Raw genomic sequence first — 25,838 nt, 5'->3', positions numbered from 1 at the left:
AGGTAAAAATCAGCCCTTTGCGGGGGGGGGGGGGGGGCTGAGAAGTGCAATTTCCCCTCCCCCTTAAAATCAGCCACCAGAGCGAGAAGAGGGGGGCGTTATCTCCGCAGGCCGGTCGCGAGGTGCGGGGTGGGGGGGATGGGCAGGGGCAGGAGCAGGGGAGGCGGGTCGGGCCAGGTGGGCTGGAGAGGAGGGGAGAGGTGCGAGCGCGGTCCTGTGAGTCTGCATGGGGTGGGGTGGGGTGGGGGGGCGCAGGGCCCGGCGCTGGGAGGCGCGCGGCTCCTCCTCCTGGGGGGGCCTCACCCCTGCGCGGCCCTCCTCCTCCTCTTCCCTGCACCTCCTCCCCCACCCCTGCACCTCCTCCTTCTCTTCCCTCCGCCACCACCTCCTCCCCGTCCTCCAGCTCGCGCCCCTCCTCCAACCCCCTCCTCCCTCCTCCTCCCTCCTCTCCCCTCCTCCCCTCCCTCTCCACCCCTCCAGCTCCCGGCCCCGGGAAGAGGCAGGGCTGGAGCCCCGAGCCGCCGCCGCCCCTCCTCCCGGCAGGCTGGCCCATGAGTCAGCTGACGCCGCGCTCCAGCCTCGCCTCGGCGCTGCGCTCCCCGCGCTCCCCCAAAGTGGCTGCGAGCCGGCCGCCCACTTCCAGGCTTTGGGGGCGCAAAGTGATGCGCGCCTCCTAAAGCCGCGCCGAGCCGCAGCCCGAGCAGCTCCGCCTTCTCAACTTTCTCCCCCCCACCCCCCCACCTCCCCACCTCCCCACCTCCTCCTCCTCCTCCTCCTCCACCGGCGTCGTCCCGCGACCCTGCCCTTAACCCGCGCCGGAGCCACTCGGGGTGCGCGCGCCTGGGGGACGGGGTCACCGGCTGCCCGCCCGGGATGGCTTCCAATTTTAACGACATAGTGAAGCAAGGGTACGTGAGGATCCGGAGCAGACGCCTAGGGGTAAGGATCGATCCTTTTTCTTTTTTTTTTCTTCCCCCCCCCCCCCTCTTCCCTTCTGCCGGTGCGGTCGATGGTCTCCATCCGTCGCCAGCATCCCCGAGGCTGCAGGGGGATCCCCGGGCCGCGCCGGCCACCGCGCTGGGCGCTCCCCGCCCGGCCACACCGCCGGGTCCGTCATGCATCTATCTTTATCTCTCGGATGACTTGGCTTTCTGGCGGTGGCCGCGTGTTGGGCTCCTGGAGCCCCTGGAGCCCATCTCCTGGAGATGAATATTCCCCGGGAGCCAAGGGAGTTGGAGCTGAGAACCCCTGCCCGATGCCCCCGCTGCCCCCTCCTCCCGCTCGCCACCAACTTAACTTTTCCGGGGGATGTGGGGGGGCGGCCGAGAACCGGGGCCAGGCGCCCTCGGGGGGCGCAAGGGCAGTGACCCCCTGACCCCTGGTTGGAACTGCTGCCCGCAGAGCCAGAGGTCTGGGGCCCGACTCCTGGACGATGACCCACCTCCGTCGCAGGTGTTGGCCCCCGGCCAGGCCCGTTGGGGTGGATGCCCGGACCTGAATTCTCTCTGGTCCCCATCCGGGTGGCGGATTTCTGCTGCTGCAATACCACTGGGAGCTTATTTAGGGTGGAACAGGATACGTGGCACAGAGCAAATGCTCCCTTAAATAGAGGTACCGCAAGAAAGGATGAATGAACCTGAGGGTACTTGCAGGGGACAGAGGCTGGCAGAGGGGTGGCTCCTCTCTGAAAACTCCCTCTCTTTTGCCCCCTTGCCCTTTGCTCTTCAATGATAGGGCTTCAGAGAGAACTCATTCTGCATCTCTTTGAGGTTGAGTGATGGTGAAGGAATTCTCCAGACTGGGGGGCGGATGCTGGAATGATCCCCCCCCCCACCCACCCCCATTCCAATCTACCTCCATTCTCTTTGCCTTGTGTCAAGTGTTGTTGCTGTTTTCGTTTATGGTGTGTGTTTGGGTGTCCGGATTGGGGGGGGGGCGGAAAGTTTACTTTAGTGATGTCTGAAATGATATCAGCTCCGCTGTGCAGTGACCACACCGAGAGTACAGTTACGGTGACAACCTGAAAGTCTTTCTCCACAAATACAGGTCACTGGCACCTTCCTCTTCCTTGCTCTTCGTACTTTTTGATGTGCTGGGTAATTTTCCTGAAAATTGAGAAGAAATCTCACAGTGGTAACCAGCTAGAGAGGACGCCAGGAAACATTTGTAATTATTAGAAACTCTTGCCTGATTTGTTTGGACCCTTTGCTTGCTTGCTTGCTTGCTTTTTGTCCCTGCTGGTGACCGTGTTTTAGCAATTATGTCCCGTGTTATTGTGAATAGGTACGTATACAATTAGGAAGAAATGTAATAGGGCAAACCAATCCCTATTGGCCCTGTGCAAGTTTCTTTGATCTTTTCTGCTATCCACATGTTCTCATCAGCAGGAGCAACTATTGTTAGGGTACTTAACCTAGGGACTCCCATGCAAAGGGCAAGAGATAATAGGAGCTTTATGTTTTTGATAACCTTATGGGTCAGCTGAACTGTTCCAGTTTTAACGGGAGCATGAAAAACACCATTCTAATTTTAGATTTACTCCATCATGTCAATTGAGGAAATTGATAAGAGACATCCATTCTGCTTTAGGGAGCATTCCAGTAGGAAGAAGACATGCATTATTAATGCACAAAATGTGAATTATTCATAAGGATCGGAGTGTATGCCAAATTGTGACACGTGGTGATTTATTTGAAAGACTAGTTACCATAACTTTCTAGTTTATGGTAATTGAGATTATTTTTCTATATTATTACAGCTGACATAATATGGTCCTATATGTGTGCCAATGTTTACAGACAGATATTTGAAGCAGAAGGAAGGGAAATATACTTTAGTTTGTGTTCATTTTATATTGTACGCGTTGTATGCTGGATGCCAGCGAGCAGTCTACTTTCTCGGGATTTATTCACTTTGTCTGTGTTAATACTCAAGTGGATTTTAGAGCATCTGTGGAATGATGGTTATTGCTCATGGAGAGAAAGGTCAAAGACATAATCAACAAAATCTACTCTTATTTATTAACGTTGGTTTCATCACCAGTTAACCAGTTTTTTTTAACAGTCTTCTTTTGATGTAATGAAAAGAAAGCAGTGTTCGTGGTGTTAATCCAGGCTGCATGTTGCCTAGACCTACGTGTGCTGTGTGTAAGTCTAAACCAGGGCTCGGGCATTACTTCTGGTTCAGAGTAGGCACTCATGTGTGCGTTGAACTACAGGGTGATGTGTGACTTTGCAGTCCATAAGCCTCTTGAGGAACTAATATGACATAGTCGTTTTATTAATGGAATCCAGACAAATGTCTGTGGATTAGAACCATGTTTGGGAGGGTTTATAATTAAACAAGAAAACAACATTTCGTGGTAAGCAGCTGTTGTGCCAAGGAATGCTCCCTCAGACTTGGAAAAGGAGGAAAGAGCCAATTTTGCTGTTACTCGTTAGCTCCGTGACCTTGACCTCTCTCGGCCTCAGTTTTCTAATCTGTACAATGAACATTATTTCATAATGTTGGAAGTATTGACTAAGATCGTATCTGTGGAAATGTAGTGAAAGCAGAGCATTGGTTCCGATTGTATTATTTGTTTGGTATAATCAAAGGTGAGTTAGGATTTTTAGAAGGTTGTGAGGATTATAGATATCTTTCTGTCCGGGACTAATGGCATAAATGTTCTTCTTTTTTTTTTTTTTTTTTTTTTTTTTACAGATCTAGATGTTTTCACTGAATGAAGTTTTTACAAATTCTATACGTTTAAGTGATTTTACAGTGGGACAGAGACATTTTAAGACTATCTCCATTCACATGAATCAAAGATAAATGGTCACTTTTAGTCGAGATCCTATATAGTTTAAGTGATTAAGCAATCGTTTTACCTATAGACTTACTTTTTTCTGTAAACATCAGAAGGCTGAATGGAATTCAACTCCTTTAACTCAAAAGTTTCACTATCTTTCCATCTGCATTCTCCAGCATAATCTCCATTGGTTCATGAAAGTCTCAAGCTGCGCCCTTGGTGCAGTATACAGGAACGTCTGTGTCACAATTTGGGGGCCTCTGCCAGAGGGGGGAGGGAGTAATTGTCTACAGTCATCTAGCTAATCCACAAAAGGCACTAAAAATGTATTCTTAGCCGGATGGTGAATCAGACGATTTGCACATCATTAACCTGACTGAGTGTATGGCTTAGATGGTGTCATATAACTGTCCTCACTTGGTTTCCTCTGCTGCAACAAAGAGGATTTCTAATCAATAATTGCCATGCATGTCTCAGAGTTTAAATTCAGACCTATTCACTTCATCTACATGTAGTCTCTCGACTGCTCTCGATGCTCTTACACAACAAAAGCCTCTTCTCCTGTCTAGCCTGCATCCCTATCTGGTTGTCTAACAGTCTCAAATTTAATGCATCCAAACCCTTGATTGTTTCATCCAAACCTGCTTCTCTTGAAGGCTGCATCTCAGCCACTAGAGGTCCCAACATTTTAGTTGCCCTGGTAAAAATTAATCAGGCAAGCAAGCACACAGCAAACAAACCTCTGTTCTTACCTCTTTCTGCCTGTTCTTATCTCTTTCCTCACAACCAATCTATCAGGAGATCCTGTGGGCTTTATCCTTGAAATATATCTACAATCTGACTTTCATACTAGCTGCCACTACCATTCTGGCCCAAGTGCCAATCATCTCCTACCTGTAATATTGTAAAAATCTCCTAATTTGTCCCCCTGACTGCTCAAGCCGCCAACGCCTTTCCATGCAATTCAGGGGAAAAGCCTTAGATGGGCTCAGAGGCCCTGTGCTGACTCAGAAACTTTTCTTGCTGTTCCCTCTGTTTGGAATGCTGTTCCCCCAGGTACCTCTTCCCACCCAGCTCCCTCATCTTCTTCAGTCTTTCCTCAAATGCCACCTGCCCACTGAGGCCTTCCAGATGCTTAATTTTATTTCTTGCTTCCTTCTCCCCCTTATCTTCTTCTATTTCTCCTCCCCCATATCCCTTCCATTTCTTCTCTCTAGACTTATCATCCCCTCACGTACTGGTCTGTTTATTTTACGTGTTGATTGCCTGTATCCCCCAAATAGCAACACAAGAGGCTCCATGAGGGCTGTGACTTCTCTATCTTTTAATTATAGCTGAACCCCAGTGCTGGAACAGTGCCCAGCACTTAATCGACAGTCTTCCTGATGAAGATTTCTTGAGTGAATGAATAAATCCATCACTGCAAACTGGTTTAAAAGCATACACTCTGACATGAGACTGTTAACATCCTAGGTCAGCAGCTAGTTATGTGGCTTTTTGGTGAGCTCTTTACCATTTGTAAGCATTACTCTAATAAGCAGACTCCTGGTACCCACCTAATAGATGATCCTTGTAAAGGGCTCCACACAATGCTTGACACATTGGACACCCAATTCATGTTTATTACTGCTCTTTCTCACTACCAGGGCTGTTAGGGATGATGAGGCTCAGGTGGTTATTACGTTTACTACTGCTTCTATCGCAATAGCTCTCATCCTTGAAGAACTTGCTGTTTGGTTAGGAAAACAAAATACGCATTCAGTAGTTAATGTACAAGCACAGATTTTGCTTGGCAATGATGGTGGGTATAGGAGGAATATTAGCCTTTGTAAGATTTTCATGATCCTTAGATAAATGACAAAGATAATCAGAGACTAAGAAACTCATCTCCATGAAACATCAGTTTGAATGAGCTCATCAGACTAGGAAGTATTCCTGTTAATTTGAGGGTCTTTCTCTTGGGTGGTAGAGAATGGATTTGAAAAATTGGTTAGTTAATGGCCAGATTTTAGGCAGAAGTATTTTTTTCACTCCTTTGTTTCCCTGTTTGACCTGACCCAGATGCCAAAACAGCTGTAGTATTCCCCTTTAGGGTTTTTGGATCCATAGAAGAGCCATAGAGGATCCACCATTTTTATAGGATCTTGACAAAGTTATAGTCATAACATCAAAATTCAACTATTCAGTAAGATCCATGGAGCGCTGTTTTTTCTTCCTCAAGAAAAAGAGGCTTTGGGGATAACTTTGCAGTGGTGAAATTTATGGTCACATACACTGAATACACATGCCTGTGTCAAGACCACTCAGTGTCTTGGCCCCATGTGAATCGACTTCTCCAGTTTCCATGTCAGAAGTACTTTTCAGCTGGTATTTTAGTCATCTTTATTTGATGGTCTGTGTGGACATAATGATTAATTGTGCAGAAAGCCAGCTTTTAATCATCTTTCCCAAAACCGACGTAAGCAAAGACTGGCCAATTTAGTGACTTTGTGTGTAGACATAAACCAAATTACTGATGGGATGATTTCCCCCACATCTGCCAATGTATTTTTTAAGTCATATTCATTCATTGACTAGAAATACTTATTTCTTAAGCAGCACTGTAATTTTGGTGGGAAATCATTACCTTGGGTATTTTAAGATGTGGACTATATTTGCTTCCATTTGTTTTATCATTCATCAGATGTTCATTGAGTGCATGCTAGTATAAGATCCGGGTGAACCACCTTGAATGACAGGTCAGGTCCAGTCACTGTCCTCCAGGGATTGACAGTCTGTTTTTGGACTTGTATTGTTAACATGAGATTAATATGTTCGCTATACTTAAAGATGAGTTAGTCTGAGTGACAGATCAGATACCAAAGGACAAGGATCTCTGCAGAAATCTCCCTGTTCCATTTTTGTGAAATGAAGAAGGTCAAATTTGATTTCCCTCTTAAGTCCAGGAATTTGATTCCAGTTGGGTGGAAATTAAGCCTTTGGAGATTCTCAGCCAGGAAGAGATTATGATGCCTCCCTCCTGCAACCCCTGTTCCTTTGAAATTCAAAATGAAATTGTGAGTTTAGAAATGCCACAGATATGTGTGAATGTTGAAGTTTTAAAATAGCTTCTTTCTAGGATGCAGATGGCTAAATTTTGAATAAGTATCTGGAAGCTGATCCTTGCCAAGCAGTTGGGGGTTGTCTTTATTTTACTAGTGTTCTAAGTCTCTCTTCACGCCCCAGTTCCCAGAGAACATAAATGTTAGCTTGTGTGTATTATGTTCTTGAGTGGAGTCCTCTAAGTAGGCTCTGGGGATAGAATGCAAGTGACCTTTCTGGGGTGATGCTTTATAGCTTTTATCAGATTCTCATGGAAGTCCGGACTGCTCTGCTCTCAAGGCCTCTCACCTCCCACCCCTTACAACTTCCAAAAGGTTAAGAACCACTGTCTCATTTTTTAAATGAAAAGTTTTAAAATTTTTAGATAATAGTAGACTCACATGCAGTGAGAAATAATGCAGAAAGATCTCTCATACCCGGTTTCTCCCAACGGTAACATCCTTCAAATGTATAGTGCAGTATTGCAACCAGGATACTGACTTTGGTACAGTCAAGAGACAGAACATTCCCTCACCATAGGTCCTTCCTGTTGTTCTTTTATAGTTTCCCCTCTTGCTCCCCCTCCCACAGCCCTAAAGCCCTAAAGCCCACTAATCTGTTGTCCATTTCTGTGGTTTTATCATTTTGAGAATATTATATAATGGAACCATATGGTGTGTAACCTTTTGGGATTTGGATCTTTTTTTTTTTTTTTTTTTTTTTTTTACTCAGCAGAATTCTCTGGAATTGTCATAATTGTTGTGGGTATCATGGTTCATTTCTTCTTTTATTGCTAAACAGTGTCCCATGGAATGGATGGTCCAAAGTTTGCTTAGCCACTCAACTATTGAAGGATATTTAAGGTGGTTTCCAGTTCCATATAAATGTCTGTGTTCAGATTTTAAAGGAATGTAGGTTTTCATTCCTCTAGGTAAATGCCCAGGAGTGCCAGGGTTGGATGGTATGGGTATTTGCATGCCTTAATTTTTTTAGGAAACTGCCCAACTGCACTTCACAATGTTTGTACCATTGATATTCACACCGGGAACATCTGATCCAGTTTCTCTGTGTCCATGCCAACACATGATGTTGTCATCAGGTTTTGGTGTCCTTGCTATTTTTTATTTTGGACATTCTGATGTATGTGTAGTGATAGCTCATTGTGGTTTTGATTTACATTTCCCTAATAAGTAGCGATGTTGAGCATCTTTTCATGTCTTATTTGCCATCTGGACATACATTTTGGTAAAATACCTGTTCATGTCTTTTGCCCATTTTCCAGTTAGGACATTTGTTTTTTAATTGTTGAGTTTTGAATGGTCTTTATATATTCTAGATATCAGTCCTTTCAGACATGTGGTTCTCAAATGTTTCCTTTCATTAGGTAGTTTATCTTTCCTATCTTCTTTTTTTTTCTTTATTATCTTCTCAACAAAGTCTTTCCTAGAGCCAAAGTTTTTAATTATGGTGAAATCTAATTTATTCCCTTTTTGCTTTTATGGATCATGGTTTTGGTACTAACACTTTGGCCAGCTCAAGATTCCCGACATTTTTTTCTAGATATTTTAGAGTATTACCTTTTACATTTAAGCCCAAAATTCATTTGAGTTAATTTTTATGTAAGTTGCACGTTTAGGTTTAAGTTCATTTTTTGGCTATGGTGGCCAATTGCTGCAGCACCCTTTGTGGAAAGGCTGTCTTCTCTACACTGAGCATATTTATAGGTTTCTATTCTTAAGTCCTTTATTCTGTTCCATTGCTTTGTGTGCCTGTATATATGCAGTAGTATGTCTGTATATGTCTATATGTGTAGCTATAGAGTAAGTCTTGAAACAGGGTAGACTGATTCCTCCTACTTTACTTTTCTTTCTCAAAATTGTTTTAGGTATTCTAGTTCCTTTGTCTTTTGATATGAAATTTAGGATAATTTTGACAGTAGCTACCACAATCTATGTTTCTTTCTTTCTTTCTTTCTTTCTTTCTTTCTTTCTTTCTTTCTTTCTTTCTTTTTCCTTCCTTCCTTCCTTCCTTCCTTCCTTCCTTCCTTCCTTCCTTCCTTCCTTCCTTCCTTTCTTCCTTTCATGATTGAATTGATGCATTATCTTTTCCATGATGGAAATAGCATACATTTGAGACTAACACTTTAGCTTGGATCTCACCTTGACCACTTACTGACTCTATGGCTTTGAGGGAAATTGCATATTCTTTCTGAAATTTGACTTCATCTTGTACAAAAATGAGGGTAGTAATATATTTCTCATAAAAGATAAGTATATCAAACTCTTAATCCTGTGCCTGACTCATGATTGTAGGAAATTAATGAATGGTGAGGGAGAGAATGTGGATTTTTATTTTTGTATTGTTGAAAGACTGAGGTGATATTTTTTGTTCATTGTCTGTAAGAACAATAAGCTGGTAGAAGTTAATTTACTCATCTCAGCAGAAGAGTCGTGGCTTTGGTAATGAAAAACAGAAGGCATTTTACTTTCCTTTGCTGTTAACTTTAGTAATCTCTATACCCAACATGGAGTTCAAACTTACACCTCCGAGATCAAAAGTCTCACGCTCTACCCATGAGCCAGTCAGGCACTCCCTGAATGCCTTTTAAGAGGGAGAAATCCATACTTAGGTGCAGAGGCTTCTGCTAGCAATCTTATGTTTTATTGTGTTCATTAACTTTATATGGCATTAAATTTTACATTTACCTTCAGGTGATATTGGTTTTCCATTTAAGATAAAAATGTATAGTTTTCTCTTTAAATAAGCTTATTTAATTTAAAAAGTAATGTTATTTAATGGTTAACTAGCTCACAGTGCAGGTGTACCACAGAGTGGCAAAAGTATGAAGGTAGGTGGTTTAACTCAGATATGGCAACAAGTCCAAATGGTGGCCGATGCATGGCTGAGCTTGGGAGACTCACGACAATTGTACTTCTCTTCTTAAGTAGGTTTTGTAACCCTTGCATGTAAAACTTAGAGTGGCCATTAGGCTCAATTTTATAAAAATACTTTAAAAATTGAGTCCTAAGAAAAAATATCCCATGTCCTCAATACCATCCTCTCAAGAAACTTCCATCTGGTATCACCACAGTATATATGCCAATTCTCACCCTAAGAACTCCCACAAATTTATCTCAAATTTGCCCGAACGTTTATTTTGTCTTCTCTTCATTCATATTTACAATGAATACTTTAGTGGTTAATAGAAAGAAAAATAAGGCGGTCTGATGAATGGACTCACTCAAATTAAAAACACTAGTTTGATTTCAGAGCTTTTCCTTAATACAAGTTGCGCTGTTTAGGTAAGCAATAAAATGCGTTTTATTGTCTTAAGACCACATGTTAAATCAATAAAAGAAATGTATTTTAAAAACCTTCAAGAAATCATACTTCTCTGAATCCCCTAGCAAAATTAACTCTTCACAGGAACAATTTCTTTAGGGTTCCAGGTTTTCATCTGTAAATAATGCAGATACTTTGGCTAATTTGCAGAAGAACCACTTTTTGGGTCTGAGTTGTATTGTAACAACATTGGCCCCAATTCTAGATGTTATGAAACTGGTCTAGTTCTCAACATCCATGAATTCAGATGTAAAATGTGGTGTGAAGTGAGGTTTGAAAGGAACATTTCCCGGGGAGTTTGCCCTGAGAGGCCTTCACGGGTTTGAATAGATCTCCATTAATGGCTCTTCTTCTCTCTGATTTTCTCTTGCTTCGCTCTCTCTTGGTCTCCAGATTTTAACTTTATAATTCCTGCCTCAGAGCAACCTGCCATGACCACCACATCTAAAAAGTCTTTTCCTCACATCCCTCTAGAATATTGTTCTAATCTAAGAGTATGCATAGGATTTTTAGATTTTCTTAACTTTTGTGCCAGATATTTTTCTTCATAATATTTTTGTAGGTTATTTCTTCTCCTATTAGGGTGTAAGTTGTATGAGGCCAAAGACCTTAGCTACCTTGTTCACGGTGTATACTCCAGCTCTCTGCCCACAGTTAATGTTCAATATTTGCTGACCAAATGAATGGATGAATTTGCTGCAGGTCAGAATAATAGAATGGGGTATTCAAATTATATCCTACCTAATTTTGTGGTAGATTTTGTGCTGGAGTGCCGGAATGTTCTAGAATTTTTCATAATTGCTGTTGGTATGAAATCTGCAAATTCAGTATCAGCAAATAGAGCAATTAATGCTGGAGGTTTAGATTGCCCCCCTTAAAATGAAATCTTACTCGATTTCTTCTTGTAATGGATAATATGTATGTATGGTACAGGTCAAGGTACAAAATTTATACATTGAACAATAAGATTTCCTTTCAACTTCGTCCCCAGGAATCTAGTTCCCAGAAGCAACCATTGTGAATAGTTTCTTCCAGAATAGTCTACGTATAAGTAGTTTTTTTTGTGTGTGCATGTGTGTGCGCACGTGTGTGTGGTATATAATTACAAACTCTTCTGTGCTCTGGCTTTCGTATTCAGTAATGTATCATCCTTTTCAATAATTGGACAGGATTCCAGTGTGTAATTGTGTACATTTATTTGATTATTCATTCTTCTTTCCTTCCTTCCTTTAACTGTTATTAAGTATGGGCATAAAGTAGATAGTTTTGTGCCCACTTTACAGATTACAAGCCTGAGCGCCTGAGTGGTAAGTTTTTGTCCAACTCACACAGCTGGTATGTAGCAGAGCCTGAGTTTGAATCCAGGCTGTATGTCTGTGTGGAACATTTTAGTAATTTTTTTTTCTTCTCTGTTACAAGCAGTGCCCCAGATGACTCCTCTTACTCAGCGGTGAGTGTACTGGTAAATAAATTCCTAGAAGTGGGACTTAGTGTCCAAAGTGTATTTACATGTAAGTTTTATCGAAGTTGCCCTGCAATCTATGAGAATGCCTGTTTCCTCTCATCTTGCAAAAGTATGCTTTGAGAGCTTTTTCAAGGTTTTGCTAATCCAACAGGTGAAAGATGGATGCATTTATATATAGATTTTCTGAGAATTCAGTCGGAGGTTGAGTTCTTGGCCATTTTATAGAGTTAGAATCTTTTCAGTTTTGTAGGCCTTTCTTATGTTTAGGGTGGTACTCAAAAAGTAGCTGTTACTAGGATTTAGAAACATGGACAAGATGATTTACTTTATTAGAGAAGCACCTTCCTGGGAAATGCTACACAGAAATCTTCCATTTAGAAGATGCAATAAATCATATGTTAACTGTGACTGTGTTTTTAATTATTATTCTAAAAACAAAATTATAAAATTGATAATTTTGGTCAAAAAATTGGTTAACAAGGTGTTTACCAAATCAAATAAATGAGTATTGACTAATGCAGCCCATATATATTGATTAATGTGGTTAATATTTTCATTAACCTGGTCAGTCTTGTCTGATGTTTCAGGTGGGTCTGGCTGGGAGGCGGGATGAGATGCATACTGATAGGTGCAGTTTTGAATATTCCATTTATGTGGTTCCTGGGTATTAAGAACTGCAAGTATCTTGAGCTTCTCTTAATCTGTTTTTTTTTAAAGATTTATTTATTTTATTTCCGAGAGAGAGAGAGAGAGAGAGAGAGAGCCCAAGCAGAGGGAGGGGTAGAGAGAGAGGGAGACGAGCAGACTCCCCACGGAGTGTAGGGCTGCATGTGGTGCTCGATCCCACAACCCTGAGATCATGACCTGAACAGAAACCAAGACTTGATGCTTAACCGACTGAGCCACCCAGGCACTCTGAGCTTCTCTTTCCTTCTTTCCTTTCCTCTCTAATCTGTTCCTCACATAACAAGCTCTTTGCATACATATCCTGTGCACCTACTGCTTCCTTTTATCTGTAATGCCCTTTGGTGACTGCCTCTGGCTCCAGTCATCAGCTCAAAAGTCACCTCCCCAGAGAACTGTTGACCATCCAGTTGCAGGTGGTCCCCTTCGGGTATTCTCTGTCTCATCTCCTTTTTGTTTCATCCAGGATCATATTCCTCACAACTGTAACTTTTTTTTAAGATTTTATTTATTCATGAGAGACACAGAGAGAGGCAGAGACACAGGCAGAGGGAGAAGTGGGTTCCCTGCAGGGAGCCCGATGTGGGACTCGATCCCAGGACCCTGGGATCACGCCTCAGGCTGAAGGGAGGTGCCCAACCTCTGAGCTACCAGGCGTCCCTGTAACAATTTTCTAAATTATTCATTTATCTCTCTTTTTTTCTACTTTGCCTCTAAGCATCAAGAGGGTAGCATCTTCGGTTTTGTTAATGGCACAATTCTCAGTGGCTAAAATAACGTCTGAGTACATAGTAGGAGCTCAGCAAACATTTAAGTATGAGTTAAACCCTGCAATAACATTCAGTATATTAAATCATGAAGCAAATAGTAGCCCTCACGCAAACTGTGTGTACCTATTTATAAATCCCAAGAAACTCCAAGAGGTTAGTGGAGTTCCATTGTGTGATGTTTGGTTGCAGCCGTTTTTATAGTTTTCAAAGTCCAGTCCTCAGCGCAGGCCAGACATGTGGAGGAGAAAAACCTGGCTGGCATTAAAAAAAAGGCCTTTCTTTTGTCCTGTCCTGTCCTTTCTTTCGTGGTGCCAGGCACCTGCTGTGACCAGAACCTCTCACACTTCAGCTTCCATTGCTGCAAGATGGGGGTATTAATGTTTGTCCTTCCTGTCTCGCCACCTGTCCACCACTGAGCCAGAGTGCAGTTGTGGATGGGAAGAGCGTGCCCAAGCACACGAAATACTCTGTTTTGTCCCAGGCAGGTCTTCCCCATTGCCCCCTCTATCAGCCTCCTGAGTGGACATAGCAGGGAAAACTCGGCTTCTGTTGTGCTGTTTGGTCAGGCCCCAAACAAAACCAGACAACTTTGTAAATTTATTATTTATCCTGAATTTCAAAAATACGGAGTTGAAAATCTGGCAAAAAGAAAAAAGGAAGGAAGAGAGGGAGGGAGGGAGGGGAGAAGGAGGGAGGAAGGAAGAAAGGGAGGGAAGGAATCCACTCTATCTACATCAAAAGATGGCTTTTGTGATGATCTATCTCTGTGTGTACGTGTGTCAGTTCTTTGTAACTAGTGTTTTACATTACATGTACATGGCAAATAAATAAAACAATGCACAAAAGAATACAATGACGAGGCAGCTTCTCTCCTACTCCAGACTTGTCTCACTTCCCAGGTATACCATTCTGGGCAGATTCTAGTCTATTTGTATGCAGACGTGTGTGCATAGACATACATAACAATGCAGGTGTTTTTGTATAGTTTGTTTTGTCTTGTTCTTTTTTTAAAGAATTTATTTATTCATGAGAAACACACAGAGAGAGGCAGAGACACACGTAGAGGGAGAAGCAGGCTCCCTGCAGGGAGCCCGATGCGGGACTCGATCCCAGGACTCCAGGATCACGCCCTGGGCTGAAGGCAGACGCTCAACCACTGAGCCACCCGGGTGTCCCTGTATAGTTCACTTTGCACATATGGGATCATATTTAATATTGTTGTGTGTACCCTGTCCCTTCTAATTTACGTTGGAGCGCTTCTCAGCACTTTTTGTGGATGCCCATTGTTCATTTACTTGGCTGTTTTCACAATTTCCCTAGTGAACACTCTTAGCGGACACTTTACAGTCATATCTCATTTTTACTAATTAAGCAGGGAAGCGGTCAACATCCTTGTGCATACCTGTCTGCATGATACTATGTATTGAAGGCAAATTCTAAAACAGGAGTTTCTCTTGGAAAGTGGTGTGCCGTACAATTTTGGTAAATAGAGCCAGTTTTCCTTCAAAGAGGTCGCACCAGGTGTATTCCCACTGAGAGTGCTCGGGAGTGCAGTACTTGTTTCTACCAGTCCTGACTTTGTGTGTGTGTGTGTGTGTGTGTCTGTGTGTGTGTGACTCTTGAAGGATGTTCTCCTCCTGGCATTCCTCGGCTCAGTCTTCCACTCTCCAAATCTTTTCTGCTTACTGCAAATTGATCACCTAAAAAATATAAAACCTAATCCTACCCTACCTCAACTTTAAAATATTCTCAAATGACTTCCCCCGACACATAAATATTCTGTAACGTACTCGAGACACTCTGTGATGTAGACCCTGCCATACTTCATACCGCCCTTCTCAGTGTTCAGATCCATTTACCACCAAATCAGTACTCAAGGCAAATATGCTCTTTTTAGTTCTTCCACTGGCTGGCCTTTTCCTTCATTACTGCCCATACACAAGATGTTTCATTGATTAGAAAGTTCTCCCTCCTACTTTTACTTTCTCTACTTTTCTCTCATCCTGAAAATCCCAGCTGGGATGTCATTGATTTGGAAATGCTTTTCCTGACGCCCAACATCATCCCTCATCTCACTGGTGGGAGGAGCTGCTCACCGCATGCATCTCTTTACATTTAAATTAAGTAAAATTAAATAAAACATCAAAAAATTCAATTCCTTAGTCACACTAGCCACATTTCAAATGTCCGATATCCACATTAATTAGTGGCTACCATCCTGGGTGGCACAGATAGAGTATTTCCATCACTGTAGAGAGTTCTGTTGGACAGTGCTGCCTCATGTTTCTTCCTAACACTTGTGGCTGTTTCAAAATACATGTTTTGAGAATATGGCTTTGATGATTTTACCCCCACTGGTCTATGAGCACCACAAGAGCACAGCTTGTTCTTGTCCAGCTTCTTGCTTTTTCCCATTTATAGAAATTCTGTAACTGTTTGGTGAATGAGTGAATGAATCAGTCATCCAATGACTGAATCAATGAGCAAATTAAAGAATTCCTCCAAGCTCTTAACTTTATGGTTGTGCTTCAGTGAACAGTAGACCTTCTGGGAAGGTGCCGAACCTTCCATGGTTTTACCCAGTCCTTCACATTCCAGTTGGGAGACTTAGCAGGATCCTAATTCTTATACCACCATGATCCTTGAATATTTGACCTTTGCCATTGGGCTTGATACTTCAGCATCCATTGCCTAACTGTAGGTTGCCCGGGATTGGGTTAGACCTGTGCAGTAGGCATCTTAGTGGGCCCCCCAGAGATCCCTCCCCTTGGGACCAAAGCATTCCTTTCTCCAGCTGGGAGCCCTTAGAGTGGTGTAGACAGACAGCTTGCAGCTGAGCCCCACACTGCTGCTGAGGAGAGTTACCTGGCCAAAAGCCAAGCCTGTTTCTTGGGGTGCAGCCCACACTCAAGAGCTGCCCAGTTTGGGATGACTCTGGGTGGATGGGGAATCTTCAGAGGGATTGTAGAGAGCGCACCAGCCCTCCTCTTTGAACTCCCAGAATTCTAATCTTAGAATCTGCTTCCCAGTAAACTCAACTTGCAATGATCTGATCTGTAATTGAAAATCTGTAGCTTTAGCTCAGACTTCCAAAGAAGGATGCATGATCTTTTGCAAGAATATTTTTTTTTTAAGATTTAATTTATTTATTCACGAGAGACACACACACAGAGGTAGAGACACAGGCAGAGGAGAAGCAGGCTCCCTGCGGGGAGCCCGATGCGGGACTCGATCCCAGGACTCTGGGATCACGACCTGATCCGAAGGCAGATGTGCTCAACCACTGAGCCAGTCAGGGGCCCTGAAAGAATATGTCTTTGCTTGATTTATTGGTACATGGATTCTCTGTATTTTACCCACTGTTCTCAAAACTAAAACGGTCCATTCATTTAATTTTCATAAAAAGTGCAGTGGTATGGGATCCCTGGGTGGCTCAGCGGTTTAGTGCCTGCCTTCGGCCCAGGGCGTGATCCTGGAGTTCCAGGATCAAGTCCCACATCAGGCTCCCTTGCATGGAGCCTGCTCCTCCCTCTGCCTGTGTCTCTGCCTCTCTCTCTCTCTCTCTCTCTCTCTGTCTCTCATGAATAAATAAAATCTTTAAAAAAAAAAAAGTGCGGTGGCTTATTTCATTTATTAGGTTGTGAAAATGCTCCAGCCTCTTCAGTAGAATCATCTGATGAATGAATTAAGAAAATACCTTCACAACTTTATTACATTGAATCTGGACTCCATAAACTGTTGGTATCAGACTTGTTTGTTCATTTATTTTGATTTTTGTTTTTGTTTGTTTCTGGGAGGAAGAGGCTCCAAATAAACCATAGGCAAGACTTATATGCATATTACTTGAGCTTTTCTTGCCTGAAAGTCCTGATTACGTTTTTTTTTTTTTCTTTTTCCCCTGTGTACCTGTTCACACCATCATAAAAGGAGAGTGCTGGTTATAGCTTTGCAGCCAGAGGGAAGAGAAATGCTTTTGTGTGTGGATTTGATTCAACTTATTCCTGAACAGGGCCTTTGGCCATCAAGGAGCCCACTCACTGAGAGGAGACGATTTTATTTTATTTTTTTTTCATAACTGTCAATTTCATTGGGCAACTGTGAATTTCTGGGGAACATTTGTAAAATAGATGGAGTTATAGAAGATATGCTGACTGGCAGATGTTTCGAGGTTGATTAAAGATTTAGAAAGAAGTACATCTCCCCAGGCTGCTGGGCTACCTTTTAATGAGATTGACAGTTTTACACATGGGGCTGAAAAAGTTCTTTATCATAAAGAAATAAATTTCTTAAGTTAAATCCACTTGAGAGAGATGGATACAGGATAAAGTGTGTGTGAAGAAGATTGGACATTTTTACTGGTGTTTAACTTTGAAGCTTATTTTTCAGAGATAGATGAAGCTGGATATTTCAAAGATGAAAAAATCCTTTTGTTAGACTAATTGCTCTGATATTAACTCAAAGGGTGGGTCGGCTTCCTGCAAGTTCAGGTCATGCATTCCAGGGAACATGTGACCATGATTTCAGATGGCCATTAGGCACATGGAGTTAAAAATTACCAATTTTTGTTTCATCTTCTAAAGGTTCAAACTGAAAAAGCCATTGGCATATTGGTTGGAAAAATGACTAGTAAGGAGAATATAAGGGTTATTAAAAAATATTTCTTACTGTTCTCTGACCCTGACCTAGAGAGGCACACAAGTGAAGGTTATATTAAATTTAAGGGATAACATATAAAAAGAGTAACGCCTTCAAGTTTTGAAACCAGAGGATAGAGAGAAGGGCCAGAATAAATAGACATTCATAACAAAAGCGATTTGATATTGATTCATCTGATCCTTGTAGTTTACTGGTGGGGAAACTGAGGCCAAGAGAGATTGCATGACTTCTTCAAAGTGCTGGCCCCTCAGAAATTGACCTGTGAAGTCCACAACCTGGGGATTGAGAGCGTAAACCTCAGTGACAGGTGGCACACAGATCTTTCTAGGCCACAGACTTATTGTGATTTTGCTTAATGTTACTTAATCTCTTAATTTGTTTTCTCAGTTAATAATTATGGTGCCTGTCTCATAGGGGTGTGTGAAAATTACATAAAATAATTGATGAAGTGCATTTTGTGGGTTGTTGGTTACTTTGAAAAGCAGATTTTGAAGTTGGAGGTCCTGGCTGGTCATTCCCATGGACTCATAAGCCAAACACTGCCAGGAACATCAAAGGTCCTTAATGAATCAAGGAATGGACACCACACGCCGAAATATGGAGAGACTGTTTTGTGGAATGACCAAGGCTAAAACTGTGGTCCATTTAAAAAGTTGATTTAAATAGTCTTCCTTGGAAGAACAAACCTGGTATTTTACTCTTTGAATATATGTATTTCTAAACTCTTATAATTAAGATGTGAAATCGTGTAATTAAAGTGTTGGTAAAGGGAATCCTTTAAAGGGAGGAATGGACAGTTGAAAGGTGGTGTTATCTGTGATAAGGTGAAAAACTGCCCACTGAAAATTTGAAGTCTTCAGGTTTGGATCTATTCTGCTTCACTCCATTGTTGTATCTTCTGGAAAATTGTCCTGAGATCTTGTGGTGTGTGAGAAAAAGCAAATGGCAGAAAAAAAGAGAAATTTTGGTACAAATGTGTGCACGTAATATTTTACTATGGGCATAGAAAAATGAAGAAAGGAATGGTTCCTGGTAGTAACTATTATAAGATATCTCCTCTAAGAAGTGGGACTGGTGGAGGTAAAGTGAGGTGAGTGGCTTTTTACTTTCATGCTTTTCAGTTTCTTTATCTTTGTATCTATTTGTTTATGTATTTTTATAATGCACATTCATACTTTTTGTAGTATAACAAAAACAAACATTAGGACCCTAAATTGGCTAGAGACAAAGAATATTCGTTGGGAGATGAGACATTTTATGAACTCAGTTTATTTTAAAATATATTGAAAACCATTCTTTATATAAGGGCATATACTTATATATTGCGTTGTCCTAAAAGACATCATCCAGTAATGACGTCAGTCTTTTCTCTTACGTGGCTGTTAGGACTTTAGACACCAATGGATCAGGTTCATCCATATGTAAAGCCATTCATTTGTCACTTTCACTGTGTATTTTCCTTTGCGAGAGAGCTAGCTAGGCAGCAGTACTTCTGCACCTTCGCGTAATTATTATGGCTTTGTCAGAAACATTATAAGACATCTTCCTAATTAGAGTGAAATATATTTTCCTTTAGTGATCATTATTAATGTCGTTTTAATTAAGAGCATTGATAGCTCAGGGTTTCAGCATATCTCACTCACTGTCATAAATTAGAGGATTAAATGATCTTTTTATGCATCATATTATCAGGGGAACAATAGCAGCTCTAGTTTGTCATGGGAGAAAGATGGGATTTGGGTTCTTATGCTCAAATATTTCAATATGGCAGATTTGGCAGTGAGAGATAGTGATCAGATTGAGAAAATGGGAAAAGGAGGTTGGGTCAGATTTTTCAGAGCAAATCAAGCTGATTTGGAATTGCAAGTTACCGGGATAATTTGTTCACTTCTAGTTTTCTGTGTTATTTTGCAAGTGTTGGTGTTTGCTCTTGTATAGAAAAATTAACATTAGTATTTTAGAGCTATGGTCCCAATGATCTGTATAAATTGTACAACATATTTTGTTTAGGACTGTAATATAAAGCAGGGAAGGAGAGGATCGTGCCCCTCTGAAGTTTGAATCAACCTCAGTCCCTTAGAAAATACTGTCCTTGTCCTCAATTTACAGATAAAGAGTTGAGTTTATACAGAATCATAATCTACTCAGGATTGTTCAGTTTAGGAACCAAAGGAGCAAGAAGTTGAGATCCATGCCTTTTTCTGCTTAATCCCTGTTATTATTAGTGCAGGTCTTTATGCCCAGACCTCGTAATTTTAGTATCAGTCATAAGACTAAGCTGAAATAGGACTGGAGAACTGCTTCTTTTAGATATTTTCTTGACCTATTTTATTTATCCAATTCTCTGAAAATGAGAAGAAACTTCAAAGTTGCTAATGAGGAAAAGAACTAAAAGCTGCATTTGAATATGACAGAGTAAATGTCCTACAACTGGCTTGAAAGACAATGGAAAGACCGCGCAGCTGGGGTGTCTGAGCATTCTTTGTGAGTTTATTTATTCCTTTAAGAAAATAGACTGCTAGACTAAGCTAGATTCTGTAAGCAGAATCTTTAGAAGAATTTTAATAACCAAGATCATCTCATTCAAACTAGAACACTAGACACAAAGAAAATAGGAAAGACTACATCAATGGCAATAAAATATTTCCCCTCTTTTTATTGTTACCGTTTTGCTGGGTTTTCCAGTATTTCCTGTGTAATAATATAACTACCCCAATATAAAAATACCCTAACATAAAATTGTTATTTTAGTGTATGTACTTTACATTTTTCCATGCCTATCTAAAATTTCACATCATTGCAATTATTACATATTTAAAATGTCATATCCTGTGTATATTCTGAAATGAATTGTGTTATATTGTAAATATTTCCCAAAGGATTACATAAACTTTAAAACCGTAATTTTGAAGTCTATTATACTCCACTGAATATTATACTTCATTACTTGCTAGTTAAAACCATTAAATTCTTTCTAATTCAAATAACATGCAGGCTTATATTAACTTTGACCATGTTTTTTTTTTTTTTTTTTAATGGGTAGGGTTGTGGTTTATTTATTTATTTTTTGCTTTTTTTTAATAATAAATTTATTTTTTATTGGTGTTCAGTTTACCAACATACAGAATAGCAGTGCTCATCCCATCAAGTGCCCCCCTCAGTGCCCGTCACCCATTCACCCTCACCCCCCGCCCTCCTCCCCTTCCACCACCCCTAGTTCGTTTCCCAGAATTAGGAGTCTTTATGTTCTGTCTCCCTTTCTGATATTTCCCACACATTTCTTCTCCCTTCCCTTATATTCCCTTTCACTATTATTTATATTCCCCAAATGAATGAGAACATACACTGTTTGTCCTTCTCCGATTGACTTACTTCACTCAGCATAATACCCTCCAGTTCCATCCACGTTGAAGCAAATGGTGGGTATTTGTCGTTTCTAATGGCTGAGGAATATTCCATTGTATACATAAACCACATCTTCTTTATCCATTCATCTTTCGATGGACACCGAGGCTCCTTCCACAGTTTGGCTATTGTGGACATTGCTGCTATAAACATCAGGGTGCAGGTTTTGGATTGTTCCCTTTCAATGGAGGTGATTAGGAGCCATCTCTTTATGGCTCTTGATACACTGTGAATTAGCTTCCCTAAGGGCCACACCAATTTACACCACTGTCAGCAATGTCTGAGGGGATGAAGATGGGTTTTTTAAGACTAGGAATCTGTCCGTATGCTGCAGATGAGCTGACTGCTTGGCAGTCATGCATTCACTGCTGATAGGGCTGGAATGAGGATCCCAAGCTATAAAACAAAGTCATACCTATGGTCCTTAGTACATGTTTTGGCTCTTTGCATAAGAATATGCACAGTGTTTTAGGGAAACAAAAGCAAAAATAAACTATTGGGACTACATCAAAATAAAAAGCTTCTGCACAGTGAAGGAGACCGTGAGCAAGACTAAAAGACCACCTACCGAATGGGAAAAGATATTGGCAAGTCACATATTGATAAAGGATTAGTATCCAAAATATATAAAGAACTTATAAAGCTCAACACCCAAAATACAAATAATCTAATTAAATATGGGCAGAAGGCACGTACAGATATTTCTCCAAAGAAGATAGACAGATGGTCAGCAGACACATGAAAAGATGTTCATCATCAGTTACTGTCAGGGAAACGCAAATCAAAACTACAATGAGTTATCACCTCATACCTGTCAGAATGTCTAAAATCAATAACAAAGGAATCAACAGGTGTTGGCAAGGATGTGGAGAAAAAGGAACCCTCGTGCACTGTTGTTGGTAGGAATGCAAACTGGTGCAGCCACTCTGGAAAACAGCATGGAGTTTCCTCAGGAAGGAACCTACGTACCCTACGATCTAGCAATCACACTGCTGGGTATTTACCCAAAGAATACAAAAACACTAATTCACATAGGCACATGCATCTTAGGTTTATAGCAGCATTATTTACAATAGCCAAAGTATGGAAGCAGTCCAAGTGATTAGTGAATGGATAAAGAAGAAATAGTATACGCACAAAGACACACACACCATGGAATATTATTCAGCCATAAAAAAGAATGAAATCTTGCTATTTGCAACGACATGGATAGAGCTAGAGAGTATTATGCTAAACAAAATAAGTCAGAACACAAATACCATATGATTTCACTCTTGTGTGGAATGCAAGAAAACAAATAAACAAAGGGGAAAAAAAGACAAACCAAGAAACAGACTCTTCACTATAGAGAACACACTGATGGTTACCAGAGGGGAAGGGGATGGAGGGGTGTGTGAGTTAGGGGATGGGGGGTACGAGTTCACTTGTCATAATGAGCACTAAGTGATGTATGGGAGTGTGGAATCACTATATTGTACACCTGAACCTAACATAACACTGTATGTTAACTAACTGAAATTAAAATAAATACTTAAAAAAAAGGAATATGGGGTGACTGAGCGGCTCAGTGGTTGCGCATCTGCATTTGGTTCAGGTCATGATCCCGGGGTCCTGGGATCAAGTCCCATATTGGGCTCCCTGCAGGGAGCCTGCTTCTCCCTCTGCCTATGTCTCTGCCTCTCTCTGTGTGTCTCTCATGAATAAAGAAATAAAACCTTTTTTAAAAAAGGAATACATATAGTGTTTTGTGACTTTTATAATTTAGGCCCTCTGTAAATTCCCTAACTCCTTTAGGAATTTTATTATAACCAGAGACAAATGAAATACGCTCTTTGTAGTGGTGAGCTGTGCTGTCTTGAGCACATTAATAACTGCTGCCAAATGATCTCAATGAACTTTTTGGTTTCATTTGTTCCAGAACTGGAGAGAGGACATGATATCTATTTCTGAATTTTAAGCAAAGTCTGGGTTCCTCAGTTAATACTCTGAGTGCAATGTTCTTGTTATGCTTGCCAACAGGGTAGAGCATTGAATTTGGTTTTGTGGCTTATGCCCTTTCCTAATTATAGTCTATCAATAAATCCATCTGCATCTACTCTGAAGTTGGGAAAGTGAGAGCGTGCTATCTTTTGGTAAGCTGTGTCCTGAGTGGATGTGTGCCTCTGGTATTAGTGGTATATGCACAGCACTGTCAGAAACCATTAGCAATTGAGACCTATTTCATAATCATTATACTAGTGACCTAATCATTCTTGTAGCTTAAAAGATTTCATATACTTATTTGCATCTGTGGGCCCTTGCACATCACACATTCATTCATTCAGTTCCTTTTTCTTGAGGACCTACTATGTGCAAGGCTCAGGTCTTAGTGCCAACAGAGAAGTGGTCAACCAGAATAAACAGGAAGATAGATTAATGATAAATGCATTCATTTAATCAGTGATTTTAATATTATTATAACAGTCTTATACTACTTGATTTAAAATTTTTATTGGATTCACATGGCCGAAAATTCGAGAATTGAAAGTTAGAAACGAGGGGTGCCTGGATGGCTCAGTGGTTGAGCGTCTGCCTTTGGCTCAGGTCATGATACCAGGGTCCTGGGATCGAGTCCCACATTGGGCTCCCTGTGGGAAGCCTGCTTCTCCCTCTGCCTATGTCTCTGCCTCTCTCTCTGTGTCTCTCCTGAAAAAATAAATGAGATCTTAAAAAAAAAAAAAAAAAGGAAAGGATACCCAAAGAAAATTCTCCTTACAGCTACACAGTATTATCCAAGTAGGCAATCAATGTTATAGTTTCTTACTATATTTTTTCAGCTCTATTTCAGCTCTATGTGTTGATACACATCCAGATAGATGCACATATGTGTTATGTTGCATACTCCATTTTCCCACATCTATGGCATATATACTATATTCATTTTTTAAAAAATATTTATTCATGAGAGACACAGAGAGAGAGAGAGAGAGAGGCAGAGACACAGGCAGAGGGAGAAGCAGGCTCCATGTAGGGAGCCCAACATGGGACTCGACCCCAGGTCTCCAGGATCAGGCCCTGGGCTGAAGGCGGCGCTAAACCGCTGAGCCACCCGGGCTGCCCAATATACTATATTCATTATTCTGCACCTACCCTGTGTTGCTTAATAAATTTGGAGAATCTCTCCTCATTACCTAAAGATCAGGCTCATTTCTTCTTTTTCCTGGCTGCATGTTAATTCCACTGTGTTAAATATTATATTAACTTTGAATTCTTAAGTTTATTATCTCATTTTTATTGCTATAAATAGCACTGCAAAGAATGTCTTTGTACGTAGGTTTTTTTGTTCCTTTAGATCTTTTTTTTTTTTTTTTTTTCTGTATGTAATTGTGAATTTAAAGTGGAGTGAGGTTTTAGGGCTACTGAAAAATATTTTTTAAATTATCACCTGGAGGTACTGATCCACAGTGTGTAATGGATACTATATTTTGTGTAAGGAGTGGGAGGGAAGGCTGTATATTAATATTTCTCCGTATGTGTTTGTGTTTGCATAAGAAACTAATAAATGTAGTTGCAAATAGGTGACAGGGACTGGTTTAGGAGATAGAAAACAGAGAGGTAGGAGCCAGGCTCATCAGTATATACCTCTGACATTTAAAATTTTGAACCGGGGATCCCTGGGTGGCGCAGCGGTTTGGCGCCTGCCTTTGGCCCAGGGCGCGATTCTGGAGACCTGGGATTGAATCCCACGTCGGGCTCCCGGTGCATGGAGCCTGCTTCTCCCTCTGCCTGTGTCTCTGCCCCTCTCTCTCTCTCTGTGACTATCATAAATAAATAAATTTAAAAAAAATTTAAAATTTTGAACCATGTGAACATCTTACTTATAAAAATAGTAAAGTTTCGATTTTAGCTACGTAGTTAAAAATTGAAATGTAATTCTCCAATATACTGCCATTTTCAATATATGGGTATAAGTGGGTCTTTGTGTTTGTTTGTTTTTTAAAGACTGGGGTATTAGAACGTACTACCATCAAGTGAAATGTAGGAAGTCACAAAGTACATGTGCTCATGAATCTTGCTCACTGGTAGGATCTAACTCAGAGATCGGCTGCATTCATCCCTGACTCTTTAAAACAATGGAAAGATAATGAAGTATTTCCCAAATCTCAGTGATTCACAGATCCCCTCCACAATCTTTATCATAATTGCGGACAGCTTTGACTATTACTCATTATTTTTCCTTTTAAATGGTTGACTTTTCTTCATGCTTAAATTTTACAGAAGTACCAAATGTGAAATGTCACCTTCCATACGTAGAAGCTGTATTACTTTGGGTTCCATTAGAGAAGCAGATCCAGGAGGAGGTACTTCATCAGGGATTTGTTTTCAGGATTCATTCTTAATGAATTTCAGGGTCTGATTTACGGAGTCTGGGTGTGCCTAATGCTGGAGCCTGACATCAGAAGTAAATATGGACATGAAGTAGTAGGAAGCAAAAACAGATTGGCACCTATGAGATGGTCTGGGAGCCTCTGAGGGAGCCTCCACCATCTTCAACAAAGGGGGTGTCCTGCAAGGAATAGATGGGAAGACGGTGCCCGTCTTCAAGGAACTAAACAGATGCCCAGGTTTCTGAGGAGCTGAAGGAGGTTTGTAGGAACTAAAGAAA

At 41.1% G+C, this 25,838-nt stretch overlaps 1 protein-coding gene across 3 annotated transcripts in view; it reads left to right on the top strand.

The window, feature by feature from the left end:
* Positions 1-589: 589 nt before the first annotated feature.
* Positions 590-25,838, top strand: part of DOK5 (docking protein 5) — a 153,518-nt gene continuing 128,269 nt past the window's right edge. For all 3 annotated transcript variants that reach the window (XM_055303169.1, XM_055303179.1, XM_055303160.1), the window contains exon 1: positions 590-939. In XM_055303169.1, the coding sequence (XP_055159144.1) occupies positions 874-939 (66 nt within the window). In that variant the 5' untranslated portion in view covers positions 590-873. The remainder of the gene's footprint in view (positions 940-25,838) is intronic.

Source organism: Nyctereutes procyonoides, unplaced genomic scaffold (assembly GCF_905146905.1).
Source record: "Nyctereutes procyonoides isolate TBG_1078 unplaced genomic scaffold, NYPRO_anot_genome, whole genome shotgun sequence".
NCBI classification, from domain to species: Eukaryota; Metazoa; Chordata; class Mammalia; order Carnivora; family Canidae; genus Nyctereutes; species Nyctereutes procyonoides.
This window is presented reverse-complemented; position numbering and strand designations above follow the sequence as displayed.